Genomic DNA, 15,030 nt, shown 5'->3' with positions numbered 1-15,030 from the left:
CTGTGGGGTTAAGCAAACAGCCAAGTAAAAATAATTAAAACTCTGTCTCAAATGACAGGATGTTGCTTTTTCGTACCACATTTCTTCGAGGCTAAAAGGCTAAGACTGGATTCATTAGTTGCCAAATAACTGCCAACCGACGATCCCCAAAAACGACAAAAACTTATGCAACAAAGTTCATTTTTTAAAACTAAAATACTAGTATTTTTTTAAGCTTAATTCTTGGAATTGTTGAAGGAGCTTTGCTGTGATTTTCCTTTGAGTAAAGCTATTTCTCACAGCCAATTACACAGAAATGTACATTTCATAATGTCCAAAAACACCAAAAACATCAACAAAATATTAATTACATCACGAACTGGAGACCAATTAAATGCGTTCCCTCTCATATTTATCAGTTTAGAACCTGCTCTCCACCCTCCTCCCTCCTCCCTCTCCATTCTGTAAGTGTGCAAATGCAGGAAACGGCAAAAAGAATAACATTTTTCCCTACATTTAATTACCTTCATTAAATGTAAATGGAGTTGTTGTTATGGGGCTGACAGTTAACAGACACCCCCAACACGGACTGCCAGTCACAGCAGCAGTACCCACTGTACTGGGTATTTGCTTCACACTTTTTGCTCCTCTTTTTTCCGAAAGCAGCAACGTTGGAAAGAAAAATAGAGAGACTTTAATGAGGAGCAGACAGGAAGGTTGGCGGAGAGTAGATAATGTAAATTAAATGAGAACTGTAAAGAGCACGATAGTTATTAAATGGAAAGATACTTTTACTGCAGGTAGAGATTTCAAAGTGCAAGTTGCAAGTGGGAATAAGAGATGGATATTCTCTGTATTATTATATTTAAGTACAGGGGTCGTTTCTTTTCTCACTTACCCATAAACGCACGAAACGCACAAAATGATTTCCAATAAGAGCACAATTTTTAAGCATATTTATTTAAGGTGAGGCGTTAGTGGGCGGAAGTTCGTGTGAATACACCAAGCAAGAGAGAGTCAGATCAGCACTATTGGTAATGCCTCACCCTTTCATCAAACTTCACTTGGAACGAGAGCACTCTCTCCTTTTTGATTCTCTTCTTCACTGCATCCCACTACTACTCTCCATTGAAGGGAGTGGGAAAGGGACGAAACTTGACGATTTTTCAAGCACGCACACAAACACACACACATTGCTAGAACTCATGTGATCCAGCGAAAAAAAAAGGCGAGACAAGGAAAAAACACATTCCAGATTTTTACACATAAAAAAAAAACGAATTTAAGCAAAAGTATTATGTTTAACAACATACATACATATATATCAAACATTGCACATATAAAATACATATTTTTTGCACTTTTCCTTCGTAGATTTGCATTTTTGCCGCCATTTTGCCTCCTTCTGCGCCCCCGCCCTTTTCCAAACACTTTTCTTGCACTAAAACACATTTATTTTGTACATTTATATATGCACTGCACTGAACTTCATTTCACACACCAGCGCGACATTTTTCCCGATGGATTTTCACCATTTTCCGAATTTTCTCGAATTTAAACGCGGAGCCGACTTACAGAACGCGCGCTTTGACCGGTTGAAAAAATTTGAGTGAGAGCGCTGCAAATGCGTTCATTCTTTGATCTCTCATTCTGCTGCCAAGGGCGTACCCAGTATTTCGCAAAGGGGGCCCGTGATTGTTACGCGTTAGATGATGATATTACATGCATTTAGGAAGATTGGATGAGGGCAGCACAAACCTTTATATTTAAATTTGCATATGTTTTCCAATAATATGTATGCTGAAGGGGCGACCAGCGATCCCCCTTCTGGCACATGGGTACGCCCTTGACTGCTACTCTTCCTAATTGTCCTCTCTCCACCCACGCTCGGCAGCAACGCGCTCTCTTCTCACGACACCTTTTGCTCAGCGCAACAGCAAGCTTGGTGTTTCTCTCTCTCTCTCTCGCCAAGCAATCGCTCTCAGTTGTGCGGAGCGTAAATAGACCCGAACAGAGCTAGCGAAGCACCTTTAATAATTTCAACATGCTCCTTGTCGTTTGCCTCTGCTACTGAAAAGAGTGATCAAAAGAGTGTGAGAGTGGGAGTGAGATGGTGAGACTAGTGAGTGATTTACAGTGCGCGGTGAAGGTGCAGCGTATGGTGAAATGACTTAGTTTTATTAAATTAAATGATCTCTCCTTGCAGTAGCAGAGAAAGAAGTTTAAAAATCTAAAATCTGTTATTTTAGTTGTCCAAGCTTTTTTTTCGTTTCGTTTTTGCAAAAGAAGCTGGAGAGAGAGTAAGAGAGAGAGAGAGAGAGCAATAAGGAATAGAAGCAGGAGATCAAAGAAAAAACGCATTTATAGCGCTCTCACTTTCATTTTACCGTCGGCAAAGCGCGCGTTCTGTATGTTGGCTCCGCGCTTAAATTCGAGAAAATGCGGAAAATGGTGGAAATCCATCGGGAAAAATGTCGAGCAGGTGTGTGAAATGAAGTTCAGTGCAGTGCATATATAAATGTACAAATTAAATGTGTTTTAGCGCAAGAAAAGGGTTTGGAAAAGGGCGGGGGCGCAGAAGGAGGCAAAATGGCGGCAGAAATGCTGATCTAAGAAGGAAAAGTGCAGAAATTTCTGATATACAAATGTGTATATATTTAAGTATGTACATATGTATGTGCTATTTACATATGTGGATAAACATATTTTTTTTGCATAAATTGTTTTTTTTTTGTTCCGCTGCAGCGCGCTGTGTCGTTTCTTTTTTCTACATACATACGCTCAACGCGCGCTCTCTTCCTCTAGACCCTTTTGATCCTCTCTGAGCGAGTCGTTGCTCTCCCCACCCACTCTCTCACTCGCAATGCTAGAGGCAGGGGACAATAAAAAGCGGAAAACTGTAAAGAGGGCAACGGAAGGGAACACTGGGAACAATTTTGTAGAGCTTATCTCAGAATAAACCAAAAAAAATACTTGCAATTGATATACTTATAAATTGTTGCACCTCTCGCATGCACTTATGAAAACACGTAATATTAAATAATGTTTCGTTTGCTTTCAGTTCTGGCCCTGATCTTTGTACTGTACTCTCGGAAACGAAAAACGACCAAAAAGAAGAAGCGCTCTGGACCGGAGAAGGATGTGCGCGAAACGGTAATCAGCTACGAGGACGAGGGCGGCGGCGAGGATGATATGACGGCCTTCGATATAACGCCACTGCAAATACCAATCAGCGCCCAAGGTGGCGGCTCCATGCCGCCGGACATTGCCGCCTGCAAGATGCCCATCATCTGTGAGTAAACAGCCGCGATGTGGCGTGTGGCGTGTGTCGTCGTGTGGCACATGTGCCCTCGTGTGGGAAGTGCCCCAGTAATTGTGGTAATGTTTGTCTTGGGTGTAGATCCTGTGATGACACTGCTGCCGCCCGGCCAGGAGCTGAATGTGGCCTATCTGATGGAGGAGCGGAAGCAGCGCATCGACAAGGATCCCAATGCCCCGCCCTTCGATGACCTGCGGAATTTCACCTTCGAGGGGAGTGGCAGCATAGCAGAGTCCCTCAGCTCGTTGGCCTCAGGTACCGCGTGCCCCTGCCCCTGCCCCTGCCCCTCCATAAGGAGACCTCTAATGCAGCTCTTGTTCCCTCTGTTCTGCAGGCACTGATGATGAGAATCAAGACTTTAACTATTTACAAAATTGGGGTCCACGTTTCAATGCGCTCGCCGCCATGTACGTGCACGATAAGGCGAAAGCCAAGCAGCCCCCCACGGACGGGGCAGCAGCAGCAGCAACACCACCACCAACATCATCATCAAAAGGAGCAGCGGCAGCAGCTGCAGGAGGAGCAGTATCCTTGCCGGCGGACAGCGGTGTCCTCGCTGTGGTTGCAACGGGCAGCGGTGCCGGGCCCGGCGGTGGCTGCCCCAAGCCCGATGCCGACAAAGTTGTATTATAAAAATAAATAGTTAAGTTGTAGTTAAACCGATGTTTCAGCTGTAAGCATTATGGCCATATGCCATGCCATTATCCGGCAGGAGGGGGTGGCGAGGGGAGAGCACACTCTCCAACCGAAAATATGTTTTTGTGTATTCGTGTGTCTGGCTAGGATTACAATTGAATGTATTATATATATATATAAACGGATATATTTGTGGTTTAACTGTGGAATTTAAGACTAATATAAGCTGATAACTGTTCTAACGAATAAGCTATAGAAGGGTGTACATCCGATTTCTATTCCTACTAAAAGTATACTTCTTTCCCTCATTTCGATTTACTTCTTGGAAGCACTATGATTATAATAAATACCACTACTGAATGGCCTATCTTTCAGACTCTTCCACTTTAAGGACCAACTTGTATTGCATTTACAATTCTGGGTAATTCTATGGGCCAATTTTTAGTAGAACCTATATAACTTTCTTCAAGGTTCTACCCTCTTCTGTCTTGACTTTATTTCAACCCTTGGGATATCTGTTTAGGTCCCTCTGTCCTGTATCTTCCTCTCTGTACATTCCTTCCTTATTCTTCTCAATGATTTTCTATCGAACCAACTAAGAAATCAAAGAAATTCAAGCGAAAAACACTACGAATATATAAGTATATTAAGCCTACTAAAAGAGTTTATAAAACTTGAAAAATACTAGTTAAAGACCCTGTATAAATACGGCGTGGGCTCTCTAGCACGTAAGTCGAACCGAAAACCAGACCCCCGCCGTACGCCGGGGAAACAGTGCAACTTTGCGGTGCCACCGTTTGGGGAACGTGTCCGATTGCCTACCAGGTAGCACCTGAAGCTGTCGGTGCCACGGAGCCCACACCGGCGGACACCCACACGTGGCCGCAAAAGTTTCCGGAACAAAGGGGGAAAAAACGGATGCAACTTTTGGCTGGAATTTCAAAAACTAAATGAGGGGGGGGAAAAAAAACTGGGTGAATGTAACATAATTTTGTACATATTAAATTCTGTAATTGTATGATTAAATTAAATTCAAGGCAATTAAAGCGAAAACCAACTAATAGACTAATTAAACTACAATTAAACATAAATTTAATTACCCAAAAAACAGAAAAACTGAAAAAACAGAAAACGAGTGTTGATCAAACAAATTTCATATTTCTGCATTTACTAGCCAATACACTAGATAGATTCTATCCCCGAAAAGAAACAACAACAACAACAACGGAATCCAAAACAGAAACGGAACACACAAAAATATTGAATATAATAATATTGTAATATGTATTAAATTATGAGTCATATGCAACAACAACAAAAACGAAAAACAACAAAAAAAACAAAAAATAAAAGGGTTAATTAAATTTACGTTAGTTAATGGACAATTTGTTAGTAGTTAGCATTTAAGAATACTTTTTTAAAAATCAATAAAGCCCCAAAACAAAACAAAAATACCACAACGAATGGGTTGCTCTTTTCCATGAGTTTTCAATGCGTTTTCCATGAATTTTCCATCAATTTTGGATGTTGGCCAATCAGGCAATCCGCTTGTTGACACTGCCTAATGATCCTTGGTTGTGTTTTTCGCATTCTCTGTGCTTCCTGGGCAGACATTCTGGCATTCTTCGACCGTAATGCCCCGTTAAGTCCCCGGGAAAGGTGTCGGCATGGAAGAGCACCAACTTTCAACGCCTGAAGGACCAACGAAGCGTTTGACAGGGGAACAGGCATTGCCTTTTACAAAAACCAGAAGCTGTCGGAGGCTCGGAGGCTGCGGTGCGGACCAGAACCATTTCTTCTAGGCCATAAAATGGCTGAGCAACGACCTTTGAAATTTTTGTTCGGTTCAGGTTACTGCTGCCGGTGCTGGTGAAGCTCCTCCTACATAATAAATTATGCAGCTTTTGAGCCATCGATACCTAAACGAAGGAAAGCCTTGAATTAATGCCTGGTATTAGTTGAAGGCAGTTAAACAGGGTCCACAAGGGCCAAGCTAAATATTAGAGGGATTGAAATTGACGGCTAATAAGGCCCTATCCGCAATCGGCATTCAGGCAAACACGCGGCAAGTCAATTAGTGGCATTAACACCGATTCCCGACAAGCGGCCAAGGATGCCACACACGTACACACTCGTACATGCATGCCCCGCACAGATGGATGGGGCAACATGGCTACATGCCATAAGCATCGAATCATAACTCGAAGGACTGGCACGCACACTCCGGCCCACTCGATGCACTTGAAAGGGTGGGGGTTGGGGCTCCACAAAAGGAACTACTTTCAGGGCTGGCCAGAGAGTGGGAGAGAGAGAGAGAGAGCTGTTAATTTACTTTAACGACTAGTAGCTGCAACAACAGGAAAAAGTCAGAACAATGGAGACTGTCGGTACTGGGATTTATGCTCTGTTTGCTGGGGGACTTGAAGCTGATCTTTAGGTTTTGCTAATGAAGAACCTGTAATCTTTATGGGATAAAGAACGTTATATACTCGTTGCTTTCATACCAACGAGTAGCGTGTGGTGCTTGAAGCCTTCCTGACTGTCGACAGCCGAGAGAAGGGGACTCGAAGGCATTTTAAGGGAGCTGCCTAAAGCCCTAAGAAGTGCATTATGAGACATTGAATTTATCCGCATTAGACTGGGCTTATATTGTGACTGATAAACGCCTTAACTAGTGGCACTGAGAGGTATTTCCACCTCCTTCCTCCCTTCAGAGAACATTCAGAGAAACTCCCTTCCTACTTAGCTCCAAGGACACCCCTTTAGGCTGCCATATCCTCCTCCTAGTCACTCTACAAAGATCCGATTCTGATTGGGAAATAATTGGTGATTCCTTTCCCTTTAAACAGTATCCCGAAAATCAACATATAGCCCACACTTAAATATTAATATTCCCTACCGAAAATCCCCTGAAAAAGATACCTAATTTATGTTGGAATATTTTAATAATATTATTGACTTTCATGGCGGAAATGCAAATGCAGTTTTGGTATTGCCCTCCATCCGAACCGTTGGGTTCTCTGCTGTTGGCCTTCCACCCCACCCCACCCCGACCCATGACCTGCCATGCCCCCTTTCGACCAGCCCTCCAGCTAGTCAAATTTTATGCTAATTACAGAGATTCTCGCCCGATTTGCACCATGAGCTTGCAGTTCTCTAAATTATTAAAAATCATGCAATTTATTTAATTATTTCTATCCCCCACATTCTTCCGCTCCCGCTCTTTGTTTCGGAATACAAAATCTTCATGGATTAGTGCTGTCGCTTCCACGCAGATTCATTTTTCCAGCCTTTTTCATAGGCTCCACTCCACTCCTCTCCGCCCCGCTCCGATTTGCAATTGTTTTGTGAATTTTCCATTTTCATTCCCCGGGCCGTTACTTAGCGAAAATGGCCAACAACATTAGCCCCGATGTTTGTTATTATTTTTAATTGATTTTTGGTCTACTGAGGGGCGTTTTCCGCTCTACAATGGACTTATAGCGAGTGCATAGCAGGAAAATAGACACGGAAAATGCCCAAAAATGCGCAAGGCATTAAAATTAACACACGGAAATTAAAATTCATTGAAATTTTAAATAAACGATCACATTAGCATCAAGTTTTACTTGCACGTGGCTACTTTGGGGATCCACTTTTAGAAAAGGTGAGAGGAATGGAAATCAAATGATGGGCTTATCCAGGGGAAATAAATATTACAGAAAATGTAAGAAAAACCCCATTTTCTGTGGAGGAAAATTAACAGAAGATACAATGATATTTCAGAAAAGATTTATACTTTTGGAATAATTACTTAAATTGTATAGTTTTCTCATTTTCTAAATATTTTCCAAGTTCTATGACAGTGAGCCCACAGATGATTATGTGGAGCAGCGAGCATTACACAGAGAGCAAGTTTCTCAGTGGCGCCATCTACTCTACATGTTGTAAACTATGCTAGCACTCCTACTTAACATTCATCTAAAGTAAACTACGCCATTTCAGTGTGTACACGCTGCAATTCCCTGAATATTATTTGAAATGAATCGTTGCAGAAATCATTAGTTTATTTTTTGGAAACTTAACCTCTATAAATATCTACAGAGGAGCATGAGGAGGAGCCCCCTCCTCCATTTAGATACCAAAATATACAAGATTTTTATTAGAATTGTAAGCAAACGGCATCCAAATAATATTCTTATTTCTTAAGAGTTTTGAGCAAATAATCTTTTACACATTCGATCCCAATAACAGGACCCTGTATATGAAAATTCATAGGTCTCTGGTGTACCGATTGAATTTCCAAAATATCAAAATATTTTGATGCCAGAAATGCCAAAATATTATGAGGAATACCTGTTAATGATGGACAATTATCTAAAGGTCTCCGAAAATGTAAAACAATTATAGTTTATATTCCAAAAATGCATTAAATGAAAGATGTCAAACCTTTTTAAATATTTAGGTGGTCACTGGATGATGAGACAGCACTTTATTCAGCTAATCAAGTAATCGAATTGCGTGGCCCCATTAAAAAACTTAAGGTAGCAAAGGAGCTCGTTCCTAACATATATTTCGGATGACTTTTAAGTTTTGAAAGCTTCTCCCTGAAGACAAATTACATTTATATGGACAGCACGGCAACCCGAACTAATCAGCGCACTTCATTGAAGAAAACAATTGAGAAAAGAAGCGAGAAATAGGGGGATTCTCACGCCCAAATCGGAGACCTACAAAAAAGCTTCGCGCGGAGTATTTAGCTCCCCATGGAGACGCTCTCCATGCCACTGGCTGCTAATGCGAAACAAACGAAGTGGGGAATGTGGATTGAGGATTGAGGACTGTGGATGGGGGTGGGGGGGGAGTGGAGTGGGGTGGAGGAGACCACACGTTGTGCGAAACCATCAATCATACAATTAATAATTGAACGTGTCAGGTGGGAAGAGACGGAAGACATGGAAGACATGGCTGTCGGGGCTGTCAAAACTACCAGAAAACCAGAAACCCTGAAAACATGCCAACATCGAAATAAATGCCTTTAATCAAGGAGAAATTAAATTTAATTAGTGGCCCCAAAATAGTGTGCGGCTGACTGGAGAGTGTGCCAGAGATATTTATTTATTTCTAGTCGGATAAATCAATTTAAATTACTAAATTTTTGTCCGCTGCTGACAGCAGGAGATGTATGGAAAAGCCGAGCAGAAAAAAGCTATAGAAAGGCGGGAAGCTGACCGATAGATACCCTTAATGTGGGACGGAAAGATGGAAAAAGAAGTCGAAGGAATACCCTTTGAGAAACAGGTGAAAAGCTGCCGAGAAAAATAGAAAACTTTGGGTATTTGGAGATGGAATGACAAATTATAGAAATACTCTTCAAAAAAATCGAAATATCTCTAGAAAGAAAGGCGACTAAAAGCCCCGAGAATCGACATTTCAAAACCAGATGAATGAAGGAATAGCAGCTAAATCGAAATCGAAAATAGTTTGATTGACATTTGAAAATATGATGATAAATTCTGCAGAAATCTCCCATCAAAATGCCGTCGGACACTCTTCAGATAAAAGTCAAGCCCCCAAGCCGTTGAGTGTTAAAATTCATTTTTAATGACAAATGAAAAAAAAACGGCGTTAATTTGTTGTCAGAGATCGTGGTGGGGGGGGGGGGGGGGAACAAGCGGGGGGTAGATGTCATATGCCTCGATACATATTTAATTAATGAGGTTTTTAATCAACGCACAATTTGTTAATTATTAAAATAGACAACTCTAACAGGCAGTCGGCAAAATTTGCTGTTAATTGTAATAAATTTAAACACAATTTTGTTCAGCGTTTTTGCATTTTTCCATATTTTATGTTTCTGCGAGACTTTGACCAAAAATCAATAATGAGCTGTCGACTGGAGGCTGTTTTTGGGGAATGTTCTCTCCGGTTCTGCTCCCTTCTTCTCCGTTCTGTTCTGTTCTGGTTGTGTTCTGGTTCTCCTCTGGTTCTTGTGTGTTTTGTGGGGAGGCTTGTCGTTGACCTTTGCCAAAAGACCGCCGGTTTGCTCTTTGCTCTTGTTGAGTGCTGTTGATGTTGCGGCTGTGGCTGTGGCAGTGGCAGTGGCAGTGGCATGCTTTACAACCTGCCACTATACCCTAGCCAAAGGGTCACAAGTTTTTGATTTGAAAACTGATGAGAGAATGATAAATGAGAGAGGAGTCAGGATTTACATTAAGGAATGGAATAGCAGAGCTGGTCTTTAAATTTCTCAGGATTCAGGACTCAGGACTCAGGATACACAAAAACACATATAATTTAAAGAGTTAAAAGTCAGTAGAACGTACTTCAAGTTATTTGGAAGATCATTTGGACTAATGAAAATTTAAACCAATTTTATTTTAAACTATATTTTACTTACTTTCCACAAAAACTTTAAGAGCATTGAAAGCTTCAACAGAAATATGTAGGATATTTTTCAGTCTGTTTTACTCTGTTTTTATTTAAGAGCGGATATTTTTTTAATGAATTTTGAGGCTCTTTTTGTGCTACAAAAAGTTTAAAGCTAATTTAGTGAAAGACTTAGTGAGGAAGAGCTGTGCTTAATGCTGAAAAAGGCCCCTGCTATATATAGAGCTAATACATAGTTAGTACATACATAGTTAGTATGTATATTATGGGATCTATTATGGTTGAATAAACACCAACAAGCTGCTGTCAAAAGATGTATGGCATGCACTTTTTGCTGACGAAACAACAACTATTGTTTTATTATTCATTTCATATTTAATCTTATCTTTAATCTCTGCCGTTTTGTCCAAACGAGTGACAGAAATTCCAAAGGAATACTCCGCCTTCAGGGAATGCCACCCCTGGGGCTGGGCTCCATTCAAACAAAGTTTCAATCAACTTCAACCTTAAAATTGAAATTAATTTATTTGCTAATATTTGCACCCAATTCCAGGACTGACCTCGTTCCACGCCAGCCATTTGTCTCGTCTGTCCGCCCCCTTCGCCCCCTTTTCGCCCCCTTTTGCACTCTCAATCCTTTTAATCTTTTTTGTTGCCGGCCAAGCCACTGTTGTGGCAGCCAAACTTTTGGAGCTGACACTTTTATCGTGCTGCTGGCCAAAATGCAGGCAAAAGCATAATCTTTTTTTTATGCTGTTTTGTCAAAAAAGTTTTCTGTTTGAGAGCAGACGCGTCAGTTTTAATGACTGACGGAGCAGAGTGACTGCCTGACTGACGGACGCAATGAGAAGAGTCCCAAAGGGGTCCGAGACGGAGACGGAGACCGAACCGTGGCATGGCATGACCCGCTGCTCTTCTCGTGGGTCCAAAAGTGTCCGGAACACACCTTACGCACGTCTTTCTAACTAATTTCTGCGCTTCTCAACTTTCTCGCCGCGACCCAACGGCGGCCCCTGCCAGAAGTTTATGAACTGTCCCCGGAGCCGCTCCTTCTGCTCCTCCGCCAGCGATTCTAAACGGCCCTCATTCACATTAACTGGGGGCCGTGGGTTGGGGAAAGAAAGACAGCGGAATGGAATGGCGGTTGGAGTTGGAGGCAGCGACATCTTGGGAGCATTTTGAAACGCGTGGCACTGTGGCAGATTGGAGCTTACTGTTTCGAATTCCCTTCCAATGGATACTACGATTTTGTGGAGTATTTGGGGAAGCACTGAAAGGGTTTTCGACACCAGAGACCCTAGAGCGTATATATTGGAATAAAGGGAATTTATTTATGAATTGAATCCATTAAGTGGGAGCATTGGATCAAAAACCGAATTTGCATCAAAATCGTCTACCTTATGGTATGTAGATTAAAGGTATTATCAAAGGAAAAACTCTGAATATGCGGAATATTCCGAGTCGAAGTTAATTGGAATAAATTGTGTATATATTATAGGAATTACTACCAATCTTCAAGACCTTCTATCGTGTTTGTTCTCAAATATAATCCAAAAAAATACTGCTAGGTTCTAGGTGAATATCTAAAAATTAATTAAAAATCTAGCAATTATTTACAGATAGTTCTTGTAACTCTTAAATGTTCGGGTCCCAAAGGTACACCCGATTTCTCTTCTTTTTGTTTTGGGATCTGCTGCTACCAATTGTTGTCTTCGCTTCTGTGGCTGCTGCACTGCAGTTTTCTTCGCTCCAAGAACTTGTTCCTCCATCTCCATCGCCCTTTCTCTTTCTCGCATACTCCCTCCTTGTCTCTCTGGGTCTCCCCTTGTTAACAATCCATCATTCCACCCAATGGGTGTTACCTGTTAAGTGCGTTTATCACGTGCTGCGTTTGGCGGTTTTATGAGTTTTTCTTCCCATTTTTCTCTGCCTTCTCCTCTAGAACTGGTCCTAAAACATGGCCCTAAGCTGCTACTCGCTTTTAAGTTAATATATTTTGATTATTTCAATAAGAAACGTGCACTGTTTAAGAAATTAATTAGGTTCCAAGGGTAGAAGGAATGGGTAGAATTTAAGGGAATTTCCAGAAATGTAAGATTAAGATTTCATTAAAGCTGGAATGTCGGATATTGATCAGTGTTTTTGGCGCGAAAATCACTCAAAAATGCAGTAAAAACCAGGCCGAAAAGGAAGATATAATACATGTCTGGTAACTGGTAAATATTTAATCATCTTACCGCTTCCAGCCAGCCAAACAATGAGCAAATACCTCAATGATTAATGATTCAAGAGCCCCACCTTTCCCATAGCCCAGAAAGTGAACAAATGTTCGATATATTGTTCGCTTCTTCGTCTACTTTTTCGGATACTTGTCAAAGATTTACACATAATCCGTCATAAAGTGGAAAATCAAGTAACTAAGTGATTAAGCCGACAAAAATACAGACGAAGGCCATGGTGGGTGGGGAGGGAGGGAGGGAGGAGGGCAGAGGAGTAGGAAAAGTGTATTTATACAGCGTTTGTAGCGAAAATCAAATCGAATATTATTCAATAGGCTTTTGCCTTCAAAGTCTCGAGTGGCCATTGGAATCGGATTGGATTGGCTTGCCTGGGATTCGATTGGATTCGATTGGATTGGATTGGCTTGGATTGGATCGGTTTGCTCCACAAATGCATTTTAGTTGTTTGCCCACAGAGAGGGGGAGAGGGAGATGGAGAGAGAGAGACGACAGCGACAAGATTTACATAAATAAGTGCGCACCAAAAGTGGGATAAGAAATCGTTGATTTTTATACATTTCTCTATTTTTTTCTCCACTTCCCCTTTGGGGGTTTTCATGCTACGGTTTTTTGATTGCCTCTTTTTTTTGTGGAGCCCATTTAGACAAACCGCAACGAATTTTCTCACTTTTATCGCATTTTAATTAAAAGCTGCCGAACCTTTCGATTCTTTCCACAACAAAACTGGATTGGCTTTCAGATACGAGTATTGAGGAGTAGAGCGGCGACTTTAGAGAAACTGAGAATCATATCTGAGATATTTATGAACACATAAATATGTCTAATTATTTAGATGGAGGCGCGGATTTCGTATACGTTGAATATTAATACAAAATTATTCGATACTCGAGCAGTCGAGTGAAAATGAGAAATGAAACCAGAACCTGACTTTGATTGGGAAATTCCATGTATATTTTGAACCTAAATTATATCAAACTTTGGGCGGAATTCAAATTGAAATGGAAATTGACTAAAATTGTATTAAATAATCATAAGTTTTGTATGGCATTCATTTGTTTCTCAAGAGGGGAGAGGTTTGGTGCTGTGTACTTTTAGGCATACAGATATCTCTGTCTATAAATTGGCCCTGCTTTGTCCGTGTTGAGTGCCCAAATATATCCCTTATACATATATTGGCTATGAAGCCCATTCCATTCTGAAACCTTTGATCTCTCATCTTTGCTATATTTTACTCAATTTATGGACTATCCTAAGCCTTACATCCAAAAATCCATTCTGAAGTGACATAAATTATTACCATTTTTTTAATAAAATATATATTTATGTTTTGTTTACTACGCAAAAAAATTCAACAATTTTTTTTGGTACAAAACAGTTTTTAAATTTTTTTTTCTTAAAAAAATTATTTTTGGTACATAAAGATTTTTTAATATTTTTTTTTTTTTGTTTAGCTTTTGATACAAAACGGTATGAATTTTCAATCTAAATTATAAAAATATAAAATATTCATTGAAAGAAATTTTTAAAAATACGAAAACAAAATATCGTTTTTTTATTATTTTTCCCATGATTGTACATATGTCTCAAATTGACAAAAATTATATCCAACCCACTTGTGGAATTTCCAGAATTTCTGAAGTGCATAAATCGACTATTGAGCTTAATCAAACACTCCAGCATTCCACATAGATACATATGTATGTACATATATAGTGTTTAGTACCTTCCTAAATCTTCCTGCGATAACTATCCCAAGTTCCAGCCTTCCAAAAATAGACATTGAACCCGTTAAAATACCTCCTAGAACCCCCTAACAATCCCCTCGGCCCTGCATAGAACAAATTCTCGAATTTCAGTTATAAGTCGACTATTTAGACGGCTTTAGCATCCGGTAGCAGCTTGTTAGCCCGTTCTTAATCATTGCCCACTGGCCCGTTGACCATTTAGCTCTCAACGACTTCCGTTACGCTTGAAAAGAATTCTTATTTATTTGTTTTTACTCGTATTTTGTTCCTCTCTCTCTCTCTCTCTCTCTGCTCTTGCTGCTCTTTCTGCTCGTTCTCCTCTTTTCCATTTTTGCGCTTGTTTTGTGAGGGCTTTTGTATGCGAGATGATTATCTAAGAGAGCTTTCTGTCCCTGTCTGTCGGCGGCTTTTGTCTATATGGGAAGTCTTTTGTTGTTGTCCGCCAGGCCATCAATATCTCGCCGTCGATCGCCTTTCATAATTGTCACACATTTTCAATGGCTCGGCCCGTGGGGAGTGGGGGATAAAACTGGTTCCCAGCCATCCATGACATTCGTTGTCTCTGGGTCAGGTCTGCCTCTGGTCTCTGGCTGGGTTCCACATTAGCGCATTTTAGTGCACTCTTTCGCGGCTACTCCCGATCTCCCTCCTTGTCCGATCTCTCCTCTCACTCGGTCATCTTCACTTGCACATTTCGCAGTGACAACTTTTTATTTAAGTATTTTTTAATAGCACCATTTTT

The 15,030-nt window shown here is 40.8% G+C and overlaps 1 protein-coding gene across 1 annotated transcript in view; it reads left to right on the top strand.

Moving 5' to 3' along the window:
* The window catches only part of LOC6595736 (putative neural-cadherin 2), a 50,784-nt gene extending 46,424 nt beyond the window's left edge, over positions 1-4,360 (top strand). Inside the window, exons 12-14 of the mRNA XM_026988145.1 lie at positions 3,041-3,271; positions 3,380-3,553; positions 3,633-4,360. Coding sequence (XP_026843946.1) covers positions 3,041-3,271; positions 3,380-3,553; positions 3,633-3,931 — 704 coding nt within the window. The 3' untranslated portion in view covers positions 3,932-4,360. The remainder of the gene's footprint in view (positions 1-3,040; positions 3,272-3,379; positions 3,554-3,632) is intronic.
* Positions 4,361-15,030: the final 10,670 nt, after the last annotated feature.

This window comes from Drosophila persimilis, unplaced genomic scaffold (genome assembly GCF_003286085.1).
Source record: "Drosophila persimilis strain 14011-0111.01,24,50 unplaced genomic scaffold, DperRS2 tig00000191-arrow-pilon, whole genome shotgun sequence".
In the NCBI taxonomy this organism is placed as follows: Eukaryota; Metazoa; Arthropoda; class Insecta; order Diptera; family Drosophilidae; genus Drosophila; species Drosophila persimilis.
This window is presented reverse-complemented; position numbering and strand designations above follow the sequence as displayed.